This window comes from Rutidosis leptorrhynchoides, chromosome 1, assembly GCF_046630445.1.
Source record: "Rutidosis leptorrhynchoides isolate AG116_Rl617_1_P2 chromosome 1, CSIRO_AGI_Rlap_v1, whole genome shotgun sequence".
Taxonomy (NCBI): Eukaryota; Viridiplantae; Streptophyta; class Magnoliopsida; order Asterales; family Asteraceae; genus Rutidosis; species Rutidosis leptorrhynchoides.
The window spans coordinates 408,215,506-408,232,419 of record NC_092333.1 but is presented as its reverse complement, the minus strand read 5'-3'; the positions used below and the strand labels follow the sequence as shown (position 1 = coordinate 408,232,419).

The following is a 16,914-nucleotide window of genomic DNA, read 5'->3' as shown; positions in this document are numbered from 1 at the left end:
TGGTGACCCAAATGGGTGTGTTGACTTTGAAATGGGTCGAATGAGTCTTAGGTGGCCTAAGTTGTCTAATGAGTGTGAAAATGCGATAACCTTGTGTTAAAAAGTGTATTTAAGACCACAATCGAATTAATGTTAGGGGTTTGGCGTAATCCCGACCTAGTGTAAGAGTTCATGGTGCTAATGGGTCACATTTGCACTACGGGTCAAGATGACACTTGGATGGTGAGTGAGTTGGTTCACCAACTTGAATGTATGATTGATATATGTGCATAATGTAATAGGTACGTTATTTTGAAGTTTGCGAGCTTGGTTTATCATTTCACCGAAAGCGTTAAGGTGAGTGGGATATTTATGCATGTATGTATATGGTATATTTATTTTGTATACTATGGCATGACCCACGAAGCCGGAAGTGTCATAGTGTGTGTTAGTGTGCTATGATGTGAACCACGGAGCCGGTGGCATCATGGTACGTGTGTGTGATGTGAACTACGGAGCCGGTAACATCAAGTGTGAACCACGGAGCCGGTAACACCGAAGTGTGAACCATGGAGCCGGTGGCACTATAAAAGAGTATGACTCAAATGCGTAGTGACGTGAACCAAGGAGCCGGTAGCGTCATAGTATTTCGTATGGTGTGAACCACGGAGCCGGTAGCACCATGACGCGTGTATGGTTAACCATATAGTTTGCGTATTATATTTTGGAGTATATGTTATTGTTTATGCTAGTTGCGGTATTGGAGGTTATTAGCTTTATACTTGGAGTTCGTATGCTAATAATATATTGCTAGCATGTTTGTGGTATGTGAGTAGGCGGTTGCAAGTAGGTATATTATATATGCATGTGTATACTTATTGCACTCACTAAGCGTTAGCTTACCCTCTCGTTGTTTACCTTTTTAGGCTCCGGCGCGGACAAGGGCAAAGGTATCCGTTTGAATTAGTAGTGGCTCTCGAGGGTTTAGCTTTTGGAAGATCGGCCAAGATTTGGGTAGTTTAATCCCCAAACACCATGCTCAAAGTGTCGTTTGGAATTTAAACTAATGTGGTCGAAACTTATATTTTGTACGAAACTCGTATTTCGGCATATGTGAGCCCGGTTTCGTAAAACTTGTTTTATTATTGAAACGTGTTAGTTTTAACTATTATAATGTGATGTGCAAAGCGTTTCGTCTAAAAGTGTCGGGAAGTGGGAGATCTTTAAGCGAAAAATGGCAAAACCGGATAGAAGCTGCCAGGCAGCCTGCGCGCCGCGCACAGGCTGGGCTGCGCGCCGCGAACCCAGTCTGGGCAGTGCAGTTTTAAATTTTTTTTTTTTTATGGTCTGTATTCGGTTGGTTAACGGGTTGGGTTGTTACATTTGTATCATTCGGTTGTTTGACGTTTTTTTTTTTTTAACATTTTCGTTTCTATACGAATTTTTCATTATTCTGAATATAGATAGATAAATAAATAAATTATTTATTTATTACTGTACTATTTATTTGAAAAGTAGAATCATTTAATTACTAATAAAATAATATATTTTCGGATCGACTAAAATCGATATCGGATTCAGTATCCAGATTTTGATTTTTCCTAGTTCAGTTAAATTAAAAACCGAATTCAAAAGCAAATTGAAATTTATATAATTTTTTTTGAAAATACATTTATAGATTTATATTTTTGAATTCGGTTGAAAAAAAATTGAATCGTTTAACATTTTGAAAAATTATCGATGAGATTGTGAAATATAAAGACCTAGTTTGGACTTTGAAATTCATGTAAATAGATAAGGAATATTTTATTATACGATGTTAACTTAGAATTTAGTTAAAAACTAACGCTTATTAATGGTTATATATTTAAGTAGTTTTTATCATATAATCGTACATATTTTGTAACTTCGTATGTTAAAGAATGTTTCTAATGAAATTTTGATTTTGTTTGTTTTTCAATTTTAACTGAAACCGAACCGAAAATTAAATTTGGTTTTGTTTCTATTGGATTTTGAATTCGATTTTTGGTTCAGTTTCGATGTTGCTTACAGAAGTTTAAATACCAAACAAAGTGATTTCGAGGTGAATTTATTCAGTTGAGGCATCTTAATTATCTACCAGTTTTTTAAATATAACGTTCTAATAATGACGGATATAAAGATTTTTAGGCAGAAGGTTATGTCTATCTATAACCTCTTTTACGCTTTTTTTGAGCGCACTATTTAAGAGATCTTTTGACGATTCAAAATAAGCATTCGTTCACATTGTGGGAGAACAATGAGCCTGAGGTCCATTCTTTTCGAGAGCACTATTCAATAGGTCTTTTGAGGATTTAAAATAAGTCTTCTTTCACACTGGGGGAGAACAATGGGCCTAGGGCCGGCTGACTAAACTGAACCAGGCTGATGTACACCCTATAGATGGGCAAAAAAACCGGATCCAGATCCGATCCGGTGACCCGATCCGGAACCGGATCCAAGCAAAACCGGACACAGCAAAAACCGGATCCGGATCCGAGATCCGATCCGGTTCCACCCGGATCCAGTTTTTCAAGAAAACCGGATTTTTTCCGGATATAAACCGGATTTTATCCGATCCGGATCCGGATCCGGATCCGATCCGGTTTTTCAAAAAACTAGTTTTTTTTTTTTTTTTTTTTTTTTTTTTTTTTTGCAGTTTCAGTCTTTTTTTTTGCAGTTTTTTGAGTTTTTTTTTTTTACCATTTTAACCCCACAAAGTCCATTATAAATACATGGTAATGCCTTGGTTGAAAATGCATCAACAAACATTCTCATATTTATTTCTAAATCACTAAATATTCTCTAATCTCTAGTCTAATTATTCCATAATGGATAATTCACAAGCTTCCGTTTCCGGTTCCGCTTCCGTTGGAACATCTTCACAAAAGTATAACGGGTGATGGCCATGCCGAAGCTCGATATACTTTAGTCTTAATACATTATTGGGTGATGGTCATGCCGAAGCTCGAAATGTATTAATTATAATTGTATTGTTCGAATAAAAGTGTTTTTATTTTTATTATTGTATCGTTCGAATAAAAGTGTTATTTATATAATTGTATTGTTCGAATATTGTTATTTATATTATCTATTGTGTTGAGTACTTGAGCGTTACAACTTTTCTTTATACCAATTATATTATTGTTGTCAAACGTTAAAAAAAAATAGAACCGGTAAAAATATAATTCGCAAAATCGAATCCTAGTCCAAGAAAAATTCGAAAAAATCCGATCGAGATCCGAAAAAGAACCGGTTCCGGAAAAAAATCCGAAAAAAATCCGACGCCGAGAACCGGAACCGGTTCCGAAAAATCCGGACAAAAAAATCCGGTTTTTTTTTTGTCCGAATCCGGTTTTTTATCCGGTTTGTGCATCTATAGTACACCCTATTCATGACATATCCAATGTTAATGTTATTGAGAATATCAATCAAGTACATGGTTCACCATCACATTCACCTTCCCCTATATGTTTATTGTCTCCTTTAGTTGTTCTATGACTGTCAATTTCTGGTCCACCCCCGGATAATCTATTTAGCATCAACAAGGCTTTCACTACCCCAATTTCTATGCTCATCTTTTCATATATTTTAGTTTAGATAAAATTATCTAATAATCTATCATCTACCATCTACTATTACTAATTGAAGAGGTAAACATAAGAGAAAGCTAACTGAAAGAAAACTATGACCAACATTAAACAAATCACACTAAAGCTAAATAGTTAAGATCTACAACACGTTAAATGATCCATGTTACCTAACATCAACCAACAGGTTCATTCATTCCTATCTACTACTGTGCACCAATGATTACATAAATAACCACCCCTACAGTTTCAAATCAAACAATTAAGAACCCCACCCCGATTTCTGGCTGCTACCACCATCTTTCGCTGCACCACCACTAGACCCCGCCTGGTTCCACCCACTTGCCGCTGCCTGTACCTGACCCTCAGCTGGCGCCTCACTAGCCTCTTTGTTCCACCCTGACACAACCGGTTTCCCTTCATCTGCCGCTGCACCACCACCACCACTAGACCCACCTTGGTTCCACCCAGTAGCCGCTGCCTGTACCTGACCCTCCGCTGGAGCCTCACTAGCCTCTTTGTTCCACCCCGATGCAACCATTTTCCCCTCATCTGCCCCTGCACAACCACTAGACCCCGCCTGGTTCCACCCAGTTGCTGCTGCCTGAACCTGACCCTCAGCTGGTGCCTCACTGGACTCCTTGTTCCACCCAGACTGAGACCTAGGGGCCCCGCTTTCATCATCGCGTTTCCAACCAGATTGAGACCGAGGGGTCCCGCTTTCATCATCGTGTTTCCAACCAGATTGAGACCAAGGGGTCCCACTTTCATCATCGCGTTTCCAGCCGCCAGTTTGAGAACGAGGCGTCCCAGAATCTTGCCTATTCATTGGAGGACGAGGCTCTCTCTTTCTGAAATACTTCTCATTAAATTCATCAGCTTTTTCGGGATATTTTTCCTTCACATAATTTTTCAAACATTTTATGGACGAGAAGTCTTCTTTACGGCCATCAGTGGACACAACGAAAAAGCACCTAGAACCTTTGTGGATTTCATGCTCGCTGACCTACAATTACATAAACAGACAAAATTTATTTAATTTGTTAATCTTTAGAGTTAAAAACGAAAAAAAAAAGTAGGAGGTTTACCATGATATAATCGATTCCAGCACCCATTTTTTGAGCTTTTTCAGGATGATGAGGCAAGATATTTTCCTTAATGTAAGTTTGATCATCAGCAGGCAAAGGATCACCATCAGTATACCTTCACAACATATGCAGTCATATTTACAACTCACGTTTTATAAACTTATTTGAGAACAAGAAGAATGGACAAGCTGGTTGGGTAATGGGTCAAAACGTGTAGCTTTGACCCATCCCAATCTAGTTGCATAACCCATTAGACCTGTTAGATTTATACATAACCCTGACCCACCCATTTACATATGAACACAAATGGACAGGCTGGTTGGGATCAAAACGGGTAGTATTAGTGTGGGCCAACACTAGTTTAACCCATCCCAATATAGTAAATCATTTAACATAATCCAGTTGACCTGTTACATCCATACATACAGATAAAACCCAACCAAATTACCACCTCTAATAGTGTGTTTTTTTTTTTTTTTGCTTTAATAAAAATGATGGAAAACATACCCGGGTTGGTGCATGATTCTTCGGGTTGATAGCATGATAGGCTCAATATCAGAAAGAATCTCCAACTCGTCAGAAGTGAACATGTCGAGCCGTTGCCTAGTAGCAGTCATAGGTATAACAGGCCTTGGACCATCATTCGGTCTCCCAACTGGTCTATCCGGGCGGTCTCTTTTCGGACCCCAACCTTCCTTCTTTTTCCAACCCCCTTGATCAGCTTTTTGTTCACCCTTCTGATTCCACCCACCCGTTTCTTCTTGTGGTTTTTCACTTGACCCATCCGTTGTGGGACCCCCTTCATCCTTCTTCTTACCCCACGCACCCCAACCACCTTTTTCTTCCGTTTTTTCTTCGAGTTTCTTGCTCCAGTCTGCCCCTTCTGATTTCTTTTCACCCAAGTCACCAGTTGGGTCCACGCCCGTATTCCAACTCGGTGCATCGGTTTTAGCTGTTGCAGCTTTACCCCATGCACCAGAAGTTTCCACCTGAGTTGTTCCCCAACCACCAGACTTTGGAGCACCCCAGGAACCCGAACCTGATCCATTTTCAGTGTCGTTATCACTTTTCTTTGCACCCCATGCAGGTTCATCTGGCTTGACCATCTTTGACTTTGATGACCCCCAGCCACCGCCAACAGCTTCATTTTCAGTCTTTTTTTCACCCCAACCGGACGGTTCAACCTCCTTTTTAGAATTCGATGCCCCCCAACCACCTGTCGATTGACTTTCGGTTGACTTTGATGCCCCCCAACCACCTGTCATTTGACTTTCGTTTGACTTTGGTGCCCCCCAGCTACCTGTCATTTGACCTTCGGTTGACTTAGCCCCCCAGCTACCACCTGCAGCCTTATCAGTGTCGTTACCAATCTTCTTTGCACCCCAACCGGACGGTTCAACCTCTTTCTGAGACTTTGAAGCCCCCCAACCACCTGCAGATTGAACCGTCTGCTGATCTTGGGCTGACTTGGGTGCACCCCAGCCACTGCCGCCAGCCGTCTCAGTTTCATTTTCAGTATTCTTGGCACCCCATGCAGACGGTTGAACCGCTTTTTGAGCATTGGTTGCAGCCCCCCAACCACCTGAAGACGACTCCGTCTGCTGACCACCTTGGTATGATTTCGATACACCCCAGCCGCTACCACCTTTCTCAGTCTCGGTTTCACTCTTCTTCGCACCCCATCCAGATGGTTCAGACTCTTCTTGAGGCTTTGTTGCACCCCAGCCACCACTAGCCGCCGGTGTAGTCTTGACAGCACTTCCCCAGCCACCGTCATCCGTCGTCGGTGTAGTCTTGACAGCACTTCCCCAACCACCATCAGCCGCCGGTGTAGTCTTGACAGCACTTCCCCAGCCACCACCATCTTCTGGAGCGGACCCCGTTGCCCAACCAGATTGACCATTCTCTTCTGCATCAAGATTTAATTCTAATCCATCTTCAAAAACTGGTTTAGATTCTGTTTCTGGAGAACCCATTTCCATGTAGTTATCTTCGAAATCGAAGCTGTCTACATCTCCAAGACAAGCACTGTCAGCTTGTCCAAAGCCGCCACTTGTCAAGTGTAAGAAGTTGTACACATCAATTCCCTCTTTTGGATTCAGTTTAACCTAAAGAGAAACGATTCAAATTTTAGTAAACTGTATATGAAATTCAAATTGTAATAAGGTGTGGTGTTGCCAATTTCTTAACTAGAAGAACCAACTTCGACCCATTTACTAAAAATTGATCGATTCAGGTAATGCTCCGCCTCTAACATGTTATCGGGTAACATATATAAAAGAAAATTTTAAAAATAGCCTACAGAAAAGGGGTTGGTGTTGTTGTTTCATTGCATAAAACATCCTACATAATTTAGCAAAAATGATTATTAATCTGTGTGATCATATTTGAAAGCCTAAACAAAATAAAATTAAGTTCCTGGTAAAATCGGCCCATTCCGACTAAGGTCCAAATTTACTCATTTGACCCATTAGCCAACCAGTCCCAACACCTCATATTGTTTACCTAGACATCAAAAAAGATACGAACCTCTCTCGTGTCCCAAAGAATATCGAATCGAGATCCTGTACCAACAGCTACAGGTTTGCCCCAAGAACAAGCACCCACGATGCTCGACAACGAATCAGAATGACACTTCTCAGCCGCCTTTTCAAAACACTTTTTTGGTGTCTGGCATATAATAAAAAAAAAGGAAACAAGTTAAGAATGTTATCAGTACGTAAATAGTCAACATGATACTTATCAGATGGCAATTATTATTATGCGAAATCCAACTTACATAAACTGTAGCTTCGGAAAAGGGTACTTGGAAGTTGAGTGTCTTAGAAAGTGCCTTTATGCCAGCTTGATTAAAACCGACTAAAATTCCAGCTGATGTCATGCTATTTGCTACCAAAAGCAAATGCTCTTTTAACATGCCTTTCGAAACCATCGACACCGATGTTGAGAGACGCTACAAAATAAGCACGAATCAGTTAAATTCGATATTAGTGAAAGATATGAAATTATATCATTAATCTTTATATGTTTTTTAAAGGGTTCTCAGAAGTTTAACAGTTTGAATTGGGCCTTTTTAGCCCAGTAACAAAATTAATTAATTATAAACTGAAAGTGTGTTGCTATGCATTGCAATATACCTGAACAGCTTGTTCAAAAGCGCAAGCTATGCCAAGTAGATCTTCAACTTGTTTGATTGCATAAGGAATCGAGCGGGTAGTGTCAATTAAATGGATTACGGGAAGGCACGAGTCCATAACGGTCCGCCATGCATCACCGCTTTTCTTGACCGCTTCTTTTTCAAGAATCACATCAATTGCTAACTCCCCTTTTTGATGATCCTTAGATGAATTTCGGATCCATGCAGATGTTGATGGGCTGATCCAAGTAATATTTGCTTCTTGGACCCGTGGATCACCTATTTATAACAACATATTTGTAAGGTCACAACCTTTAAATAGAACAAAAGAAAGGTAAAATGAACAAACAATTATAAATACCTTTAACAATTGTATTCAAGAGTACAGGGCAAACTGTATCAGCATAAATATGTGCAGTCTTCTCTAGATGAAGATCGGGAGTATCTTGAAAATAGAACTTCAAGCATGGGGTCCACTTGCTTTCAGATGACGGCTGGAATGAACATTCACTGCATAACAGTAACCATATATATTTTTTGTTAATGCATACAAATATTCGCAATATATATATAGATTTATAATTTATATATGATGCCATTTTGCATGCCTGAAAGATACAGCTATTCTTTTAAATAGCAGACCAACTCCTTTTTTCTTCTTTCTGTAAGCGTTCAGAGTATCTTCACATTTTGCAAGTACTTGTTCCATGCTGATATTTGATTCTTTCAATAGTGTCTGCTCAAAAAAGTAGGGAAAATAAGGAAAAAATAATAATGTACACTATATTTGATAATTAATTTAGAAACGGATAGAAAATAGCCACTAAAGCACTTGAACAGTGATCACCATATTCATATTTAGTAGTAAAAAAAAAAAAACTAACCTTGTTGAGATGAATATGACCAACAAGCCCAGCATCGGTATCAGCAATCTCAGAAATCACTTCCTGTCTTTTATATCTACAATCCAAAAATCAGTAACATTTTGAATTTTACCAAGCAGATATCATCGATACTGTAAAATGTTAAAACATTATACAATAAGCTAAAAGGTGGAAATTTTTCTACTTATCATATCGTGATTCTAGTTGACCCACAAAAAAATGGTTTTGCATGTGTTGAATTCTAAAACATACTTAACGTGTTAAAGATGCATATAAAAACCATGTGATATATTATATATTATAACTTTTAAAAAGAAATCAACTTTAAACGGTTGTTGGCATTTGAACGCCCTTTAAGCAACCCTTCTAACTGTCCAACCCATTTGACCCCTCTCAGAGATACAATTTGAACCCAAATTAATAATAACATACTCTATAAGAAATTCCAATGCAACATCCTTTAGGCTGACTTTTCGCAAATGATTTTTGACCAGAAACGCAGCATTCTCAACGCAATACTTTGCCCCACAATCACAATAATTCAAATACAATACAACCCGACGATCGTTAACAACATTCTTGAAATTCACTCCACAAGTCAGAATCTCCTAAACATCAGAAATCAACATAAAAAAACAAGAAATTAATAATATTGGCCAACTTGACAAACAATAACAAAGAATTATAAGCTAATTAAATCATTATTAAGTTACCTTCATCATATTCCAAGTTGAATTACTATTTGGAGAAGAATCAAGAACCGCCTTGTAAGCCGGATTCGACATGGCGGTTGCCGCCAATACACCCACCGGTTCACCCGCAGCAAACAAATTTTGCGTAATCCCGCCATATTCAAACTGGATTATCGAATTACTACATACGTTCCTTACAGTCCCGTCATAACAAATCACCACATCACGTAATATAGCCATTGAATTTTTAAATAAAATTCCAGGTTCAGTTAACCCTCTTGAAGACCTTATCATAACTTCTCTGCTCGCTATCGAATGGACCATCTCTTGGTACGGGTCCAACCCGTGAAACAGACCGCTCCGGACCAACCCGAATTCCTCATACGGGTATTTTTCAGCAAACGGGTAATTACTACGAAAGTGTGCAGACAAATCTGCAGTCAAAGTTCGTGAATATAGCCTACCCCGTTCTAATATCTCTAAACCTAAAAACCCAATCTGTTGAACTATTCTGGTCAAAGCTGACTCACTCTTAGTATCAACCAAATTACCCATCGATGAGAATCGTACAATGAAGTCAGCAATTGGATTTTTGACATCACGAAGTTGTTTATCAAGTTGCATTGCGATTACCTCATTATAAGTTAACCTTAAATGATACAACAATGAAGAAAAGTTTTGGAGTTCAGCTTCGATATCGTCTAAAACGGTTTGAGGAACAACGAAATCCTCTAAACTTAAATTAAATCCCTCGGTACTCAAACTCTCCATCAGCATTGGTTGTAACGCGTTAAACAGTTTCAACACTTCTTTAGGACCTTGCGTGAAAAAAATTGAGCTAATCACTTCGTTAACTACCGATTGTATCACATCACGCCCGTAATCGAACTTTAAAAATTTACTATCACGAATAAGAAAACGATCACCCGAGCAATTGAACCCGCGAGGAAGGGACGTTTCAAGTAGCTCCAAGACGGTCCAAAAAGGACCACGACTGCGAACCTTTAATAACGAAGGTTTGGGCAACGCATTCGATGTGAACAAAGCTAACTGCTGAACTTGAGCTTTGTTAAAAAAGTATTTTTGAAACAATGTCTTTAAAGATAACATAGCATCTGTTCCCAATTGAAGATTAACGTTCCCGTTATGAGAACTCAAAAGTTGTTTTTCGACTGCAAAAAGCTCCAAGACTTCAGCTTTTGCTTCGGGAGATTGCGGGTAGAAAATGTGGATGCAATCGCCATCGAAATCGGCACCGAGGGGCCCACAAATGATCGGGTTGATCTTGATTGTATGGTCATCGTGTATGTAAACGGACAACGCTTGCAGAGAGTGTTTGTGAGTTGTCGGGGGCCTGTTGATGAAGATCACATCTCCCTCCATTATTTTTCGGTGAACGATCTGGCCCGGTTTTAAAAACGTGTGACCTTTCGAACCTTCTCTTAGAGAATACGTCGATTGCCCGTCTCGGTACGTTAAGCATAGCTTCTCGTCAACTAACTTTTGAAGAAATTGCATGTTGTATTCAGTGACCCGCTCTTCGAACGTGATTCTCTGGGCGATTTCATATGGTATACCGATTTCATCAACGCCTTTATACGCATCGCCCGTAATGACACTGCGTGATGAGAACCCGGAACCTTTGCTAATGAAGAGCGTCTTCATCTTCTCGAGCCATGCTTTGGTGGAAGATGATTCAGTAAGTGATTTAGCGATTCCATAACGTGTACCTCGATCGGGCGTAGCCTACATGAATTATAAGTAAATTTTGAAAATAGCAAAAGAAGACATTAATTATATAATGAAGATGGTTTTATCGATGTAGTAAGGTCCCAAATGAAGAAAATGATTAGGAACAATAATTAGTTTAAATTTGAAAGCTTATCAATTAGCTTTATTTTCGAGTACAATATATGTAGAAGTTAAGTTATTCAACGTTTTAGGACGATTGTAACTGTCCCGTTCTAGTCAACAGTGATTTTGACTCATGAACGGCCTTTGGAAACCATTGAATGTATATAATTTACTTGCCCTTGTCAAACCTCTGTTAACTTGAAATCAAACCGAGTGACTACAAGTGTGTTTGACTCGAAAATTATAACTAGTAACATTAATAAAAGTTATGATTTTATGATTATAGCTATAATTATAATTATAGCTATAATATAATAGAATAACAGAATAACAGAACTAGTAAAAAAATTAATAATATTAGACAAGCTAACTGTTTATGAAATATTTCATATTTACAGACAAAAAGTATTTATACCAAAAATAACAAATTGACCCAACCCATTTTGACACATTAATCATGAGGCAAAAGGAAGATTCGAAATAAATATGATTAACCAAGAGTCAACATCAAAATTTGAAAGAAAAGCACCTTAGCGCCCCTCGATTGAAGATACTGAGCCACAGACAATTGCAAATCGTTGACTTCAACCTCCAAAGACTCGAAATTCGCCCTCCCGGACCTCGAACTCTTGATTATCTCAACTTGCCTCAATACTTTTTTAAGCATCGGCATCGAGATATCCTAAATATCATTAAAAAAATAATGTTTCCAAGTTACATTTACAGCTAGTACAAAAAAAAAAAAAGATGAAATCTCTTGTACATCCAATAATCATTTTAGTTATCGTTATTGGTACATCAAAACTCTTGAACATTGAAAAATCATGAAACTAAAGAAACAAACCGAAGCTGAGACGGTAATCCCGTCAGAAATGTCTGGAGTCGATAAGCAGTTTGGTGGGACCGGAAGGTGCTGCATTATATATCCTTCCTGGATGAAAACGCCTCTTGCAGCTAGCTTCTTTTTTGTCGCCTCGGGAATTTTTTTTAACATTGCCAAAACCTGACATTAATTAAAAAAAAAAAAAGGAAACTCAAACACAGAAAGAGTAAATTAAGGCAGGTCACAATAGCAGCCAAAAAGGGTTATAGCTCAGACCTGATTGTTAGTAAAAGAAAACAGATATATGAAGTTACACAGTTACATGTTGGAATTATGTGCATTGTACAATGAGTTGTTATTATAAGACTAATTATGTATGAACCTATGGGGTCACACACAAAGAGCATAGAGACACCAATTAATAATATATATCCGTTATATGTATTATTCAAGTATGAAACAAATTAAATGGTTAATATTCTGTTTGAACTATATGAATTTGAATAGATTAAAGAGTATAAAGAGTTTACTAATCGAGAATGACTTATTAATACACAGAGAAAAAAACAGCGACTTATACTTGATACGTACGGACAAAAAGAAGGAACATTCCTTGGCTTCCTGTCAGCCATGAAAAAAACAAAGAAAATAGAAACAAAAGTATTTTCTTTATTTCAACCAAACTTCTTTTCATTCAAATAATCAAGTTAATTATTGTTATTACTTGTGCTAATAAAACTAGCATTCCATAGGTGATCTGTGAAGCTTCCGTGTGTGGATCAACCTCTAAGGTGTTCTAAGTTGGACACTCATTTTTACAATAGCGCGTTATTCAGCTGGATCCAATTTGGAAATCGTTTTATATAACTATGTTTAAAGTGTCAGCTGCGTTTTGATTATAATTATATTAAAAAATTCAAATGTTATTGAATTCAACTATACAGCCCATATAGTTTAGTCTATTACCTCAGATGGCAGTAATGGGCGACTATTACCATCACCATATCGGTATCCGTATCGATCCAGAAAATCCCAGAAGCCATCTCTAACCCTAGATCTCGATGGATGCTTAAGCATCAAGTATACTGCACCTTCTTGTGTTTTATCCTCGTGCACTGTAACATCTGCAGCTTCCTATAAAACGTAAAAAAAAAAATAATAATAAAAAAAATAATAATAATAATAATAATAATTCAACCACATTTAGAAGCAACGATTTTTTGTTTTCAAAATGATCCAAGCTCAACATTTTACATAATGCATGATACATCTCACGAAATAAGAAAAAAAAAATCCAGAGTATTAATTGTACAGGAACTTGCAATATTGGAAATATTACAGCTTGTAGCACTTTTTAACAAATTTAGAAGTATAAGATAGGATGTTTACATCACAACAGACTGCGAAAGCTCTTTCAAGCACACCTGCATGCTTCGACTGCAACTGAAAGTACAATAAAACATCAGAATATTGTGTATTCATTAAGTAGAGATTCAACACAAGAATATGATGTCATCATTAACAGATGTTTCCCTCCTCAAAAATACTTTACATAACTTCATAGAAAAGAGCAGAGACTTAATTTTATAATTTATCACTGCAAACAACTACCTGAAAAAGCTTCTGACAATATTTGTATCAGTCAAAAGAAACAGAGTTATATACAACAAATCTATCCGAAAATTGACAAAAAAAGGTCTTAAAATATACTTAAGGTGTAACAAAAATCATGTAACACATTGTTTTCAATGAATTTGAAATTTGGTAGTGGAATAACTTTCTCGTTGTTAAATTTCCATTCATTCACCCCAACTGTTACAAAACATTAACAATAAGAAAAATATGTTTATAAATGTGTGCGAGTTTATAGTGGCAAAAACATCGTGAAAAAGTAGACACGAGAAGAACTCAAGCATTTTGCTTAAAAAAGAAAGTGATATCACCTTTTTCCCCCTTACATACCCCATTAGTTCACTAAAATTTTCTTAAAAAAGAGATTACATGTAAAAACATAAACGCCAATTAACAAAATTACAAAAATACCCTTCTGTTTTTAAACTTTAAGCACTTGAGGCATATCAAACTTAGTATGCGCTTCAACTCAGTTAGATGTGATGGGTGATATATGGGAGCAGGTAACTCAATGTACCCAAAATGGCCTGAAACGAAAAAAACCAAATGATATTAAAAAATTAGATGCATAAAGTATAACTGCATGATGTACGTTTTAGTGTGTGTGTATATATATATATATATATATATATATATATATATATATATATATATATATATATATATATGATATTTACACATTACACACCTTCGCATTTTCCGGGTTCAGCTGTACCACAAGATTCGCATTTTCCAACTTCAAGTGGAAGCCCAAGAAACGGATTTGTAAGCTGGCTCGCATGGTTAATCGGGCAATCACTAATGGACGATAAACACTGAACGACATTTTATGTGCATACATCAAACAATAAAAGTTGTCAGAAAAATAAAAAACTTAACAATTTCTAAACTATATTTGATTTAAAAGTGATATAAAACTAACAATTTCTTGCCGAGTAGCCAACGAAAAACTAATGCCTGTTATCTTCCCCTCTAATATACTTGGTGGTGAATTTTCTTCCATCGATTAAAACCTGTTTCGTTATATAATTACAAAACACATCAATTTCTAAAATTTCCAGTTACTGGTTACTGAATATTAAACAAGATCATAATATGAGAATATATTGATCAGTATATTAAACAAGATCAAATGTTAATCTTCTATAAGACATTCAGAAAGAAAACATAAAGAAAAATGAAACATTTATTCTCATAAAACACATGTGGGAAATTATCTGCAAGCTGAATGAGAAGAAAACTGAAAAAAATAAAAAAATCCAAAAACAAATGCAACAAAAAAGATCCTTAGATAGTAAGAATGCTGCTGAGTTTTTTTACATGAATCTTAAGAGAGGATCAAAAATCATTGCTCTTAATGAAATTTGAAGTACTTTGTGAGTTCATATAGGTGGTCTTATTAAACCATAACAAAATGCTAAACAGATAACAGATGACAAAATTAATACTTCCGTGTATTTCATTTCAAACAAATAGAATTTAACATAACGACTGACCCTGTTCATTTCATTATATCATATGATAAGAGAGTTGTTTAAATAGTTACACCTTTATTTCCAGATACAAACACAATTATAGTATAAATGATATAATAATGATACTTGAAAACTCCGTTCGAAAAAATACTAAACACTTTAAAATAACCCAAAACCCTAATGATAATTTAGCTACTAGAGTACAACAACAACAACAACAACAACAACAACAACAACAACAACAACAACAACAATAACCAACCTCATGGAATGTGAGGTATGGCGATTTTATAAAACTAACACTCTAAACAACCAACAAAACACCTTAATCAAAGCAAAATATACACAAAATTTTAACAAAAATAAACAAAATCCACATATATTGCAACATTTTGACCTAAATGCAACAGATCCTTCAAAACAAAATTTATAATGAATTTAACAAAATAAAAACAACAGAAACCAAAACCCAACATTTTCACCTACCAAAATATAAAATGGATATAAACAAATAAGCTACTGACACTCAAACAACACACTGTAAGCTGAAAATCAGCAGATTATACACATGCATTTATAAACAAAACAACAGATTCTTCTTCGGTCAACGAAAAACCACAAAAGGAGAACAAAACCTAGCAACGAAAAGTGAAATCGGAGTAAAAATTGGTGAGTATGAAACCCTAATTTTAGTGAAATGAGAGTGAGAAATGTAGGTAAAATTAGGGTCAAAAGATACCTTTGATGATCGATTGTGAATTTTATTTTATGAGAGACAGTGAGGGTTTTATAGAGTGTATGTATGTATATTGGGGGTTTTATTATAGAGAGCATGTATTTTGTGTTTGATTTTGGAAAGAAATGAAAATTAAAAATTAAAAAATTACAAAAATATAAATGCTCTCTTCTTCGCCTGTTTGTTGGGGTGATTGGGACTGAGAGGGAGCATGCAACAATGATTTTTATTCTATTTTAATTTTAATTTTAATTTTAATTTTAATTTTAATTTAATTTTAATTTTACTTTTTTATTTTTATTTTTTATTTTTACTGATCTTCTTTTACCTGATTTTGAAAAGATTAGTCCGTACTAGGGATGGCAATGGCCACCCGATCCAGTGGATATCCACCCGATTCACCCGCTTCGTAATGGATATGGATGAACCTAAATGGATATGGATACGGATATGGACGAACCTAAATGGATATGGATATGGACATGGATGAAAAGTTTCATCCATGGATTAATCCATTATTACCCGAAATACATATATAAATGCATAAATATAGATATATGCTTACATATTTATTATTATATATGCATTTTTTGATAGATTTACATTTTGCTTTCAAAATTATAATGAAATAACTACGATATATTACAATAAAACACGTATATCTGACAAAATAAACATACAAATTACATATTTGATTTTTCACAATCTATGTTTTATAGTAAATTCAATAGATTGTGTTTAATCTTCGACAAAGATCAAACATTTTTGTTGATAGATTTTAATTATGTCATGTAATATTTATTTTTGCTACGCTACGTTTTGGTTTTCATTGCATATTAAAAAATATTGTAACATTTTTTTAATATCTATTGGATATCCATTAACCCCTTAATCTAGTTGATATGGATATGGATGGATGAACCGAAATTAAACGGATATAGATAAGGATATGGATGAACAAAAACTAAATGGATATGGATACGGCATCACCCGATCCATATCTGATC

At 36.2% G+C, this 16,914-nt stretch overlaps 1 protein-coding gene across 1 annotated transcript; it reads right to left on the bottom strand.

The window, feature by feature from the left end:
* Positions 1-3,694: 3,694 nt before the first annotated feature.
* On the bottom strand, positions 3,695-16,013 carry LOC139886585 (DNA-directed RNA polymerase V subunit 1-like). Its single transcript, XM_071870435.1, has 19 exons — positions 15,911-16,013; positions 14,619-14,709; positions 14,385-14,511; positions 14,108-14,223; positions 13,454-13,507; positions 13,031-13,198; positions 12,086-12,244; positions 11,771-11,923; positions 9,409-11,133; positions 9,128-9,303; positions 8,696-8,771; positions 8,420-8,547; positions 8,173-8,321; positions 7,813-8,090; positions 7,455-7,628; positions 7,205-7,345; positions 5,183-6,783; positions 4,676-4,790; positions 3,695-4,593 (listed from the first exon to the last, which is right to left on the bottom strand). Exons 2-19 carry the CDS (start codon positions 14,697-14,699, stop codon positions 3,850-3,852), a joined length of 6,165 nt encoding a protein of 2,054 aa, XP_071726536.1. The 5' UTR covers positions 14,700-14,709; positions 15,911-16,013; the 3' UTR covers positions 3,695-3,849.
* Positions 16,014-16,914: the final 901 nt, after the last annotated feature.

Coding starts and splice junctions, on each gene's coding strand:
- LOC139886585 (XM_071870435.1), bottom strand. CDS start 14,699: ATGGAAGAAAATTCACCACCAAGTATATTAGAGGGGAAGATAACAGGC. Junction 12,245..13,030: donor GCCCATTACTGCCATCTGAG/GTAATAGACTAA, acceptor AATTAATGTCAG/GTTTTGGCAATGTTAAAAAA. Junction 8,091..8,172: donor CTTGAATACAATTGTTAAAG/GTATTTATAATT, acceptor TGTTATAAATAG/GTGATCCACGGGTCCAAGAA.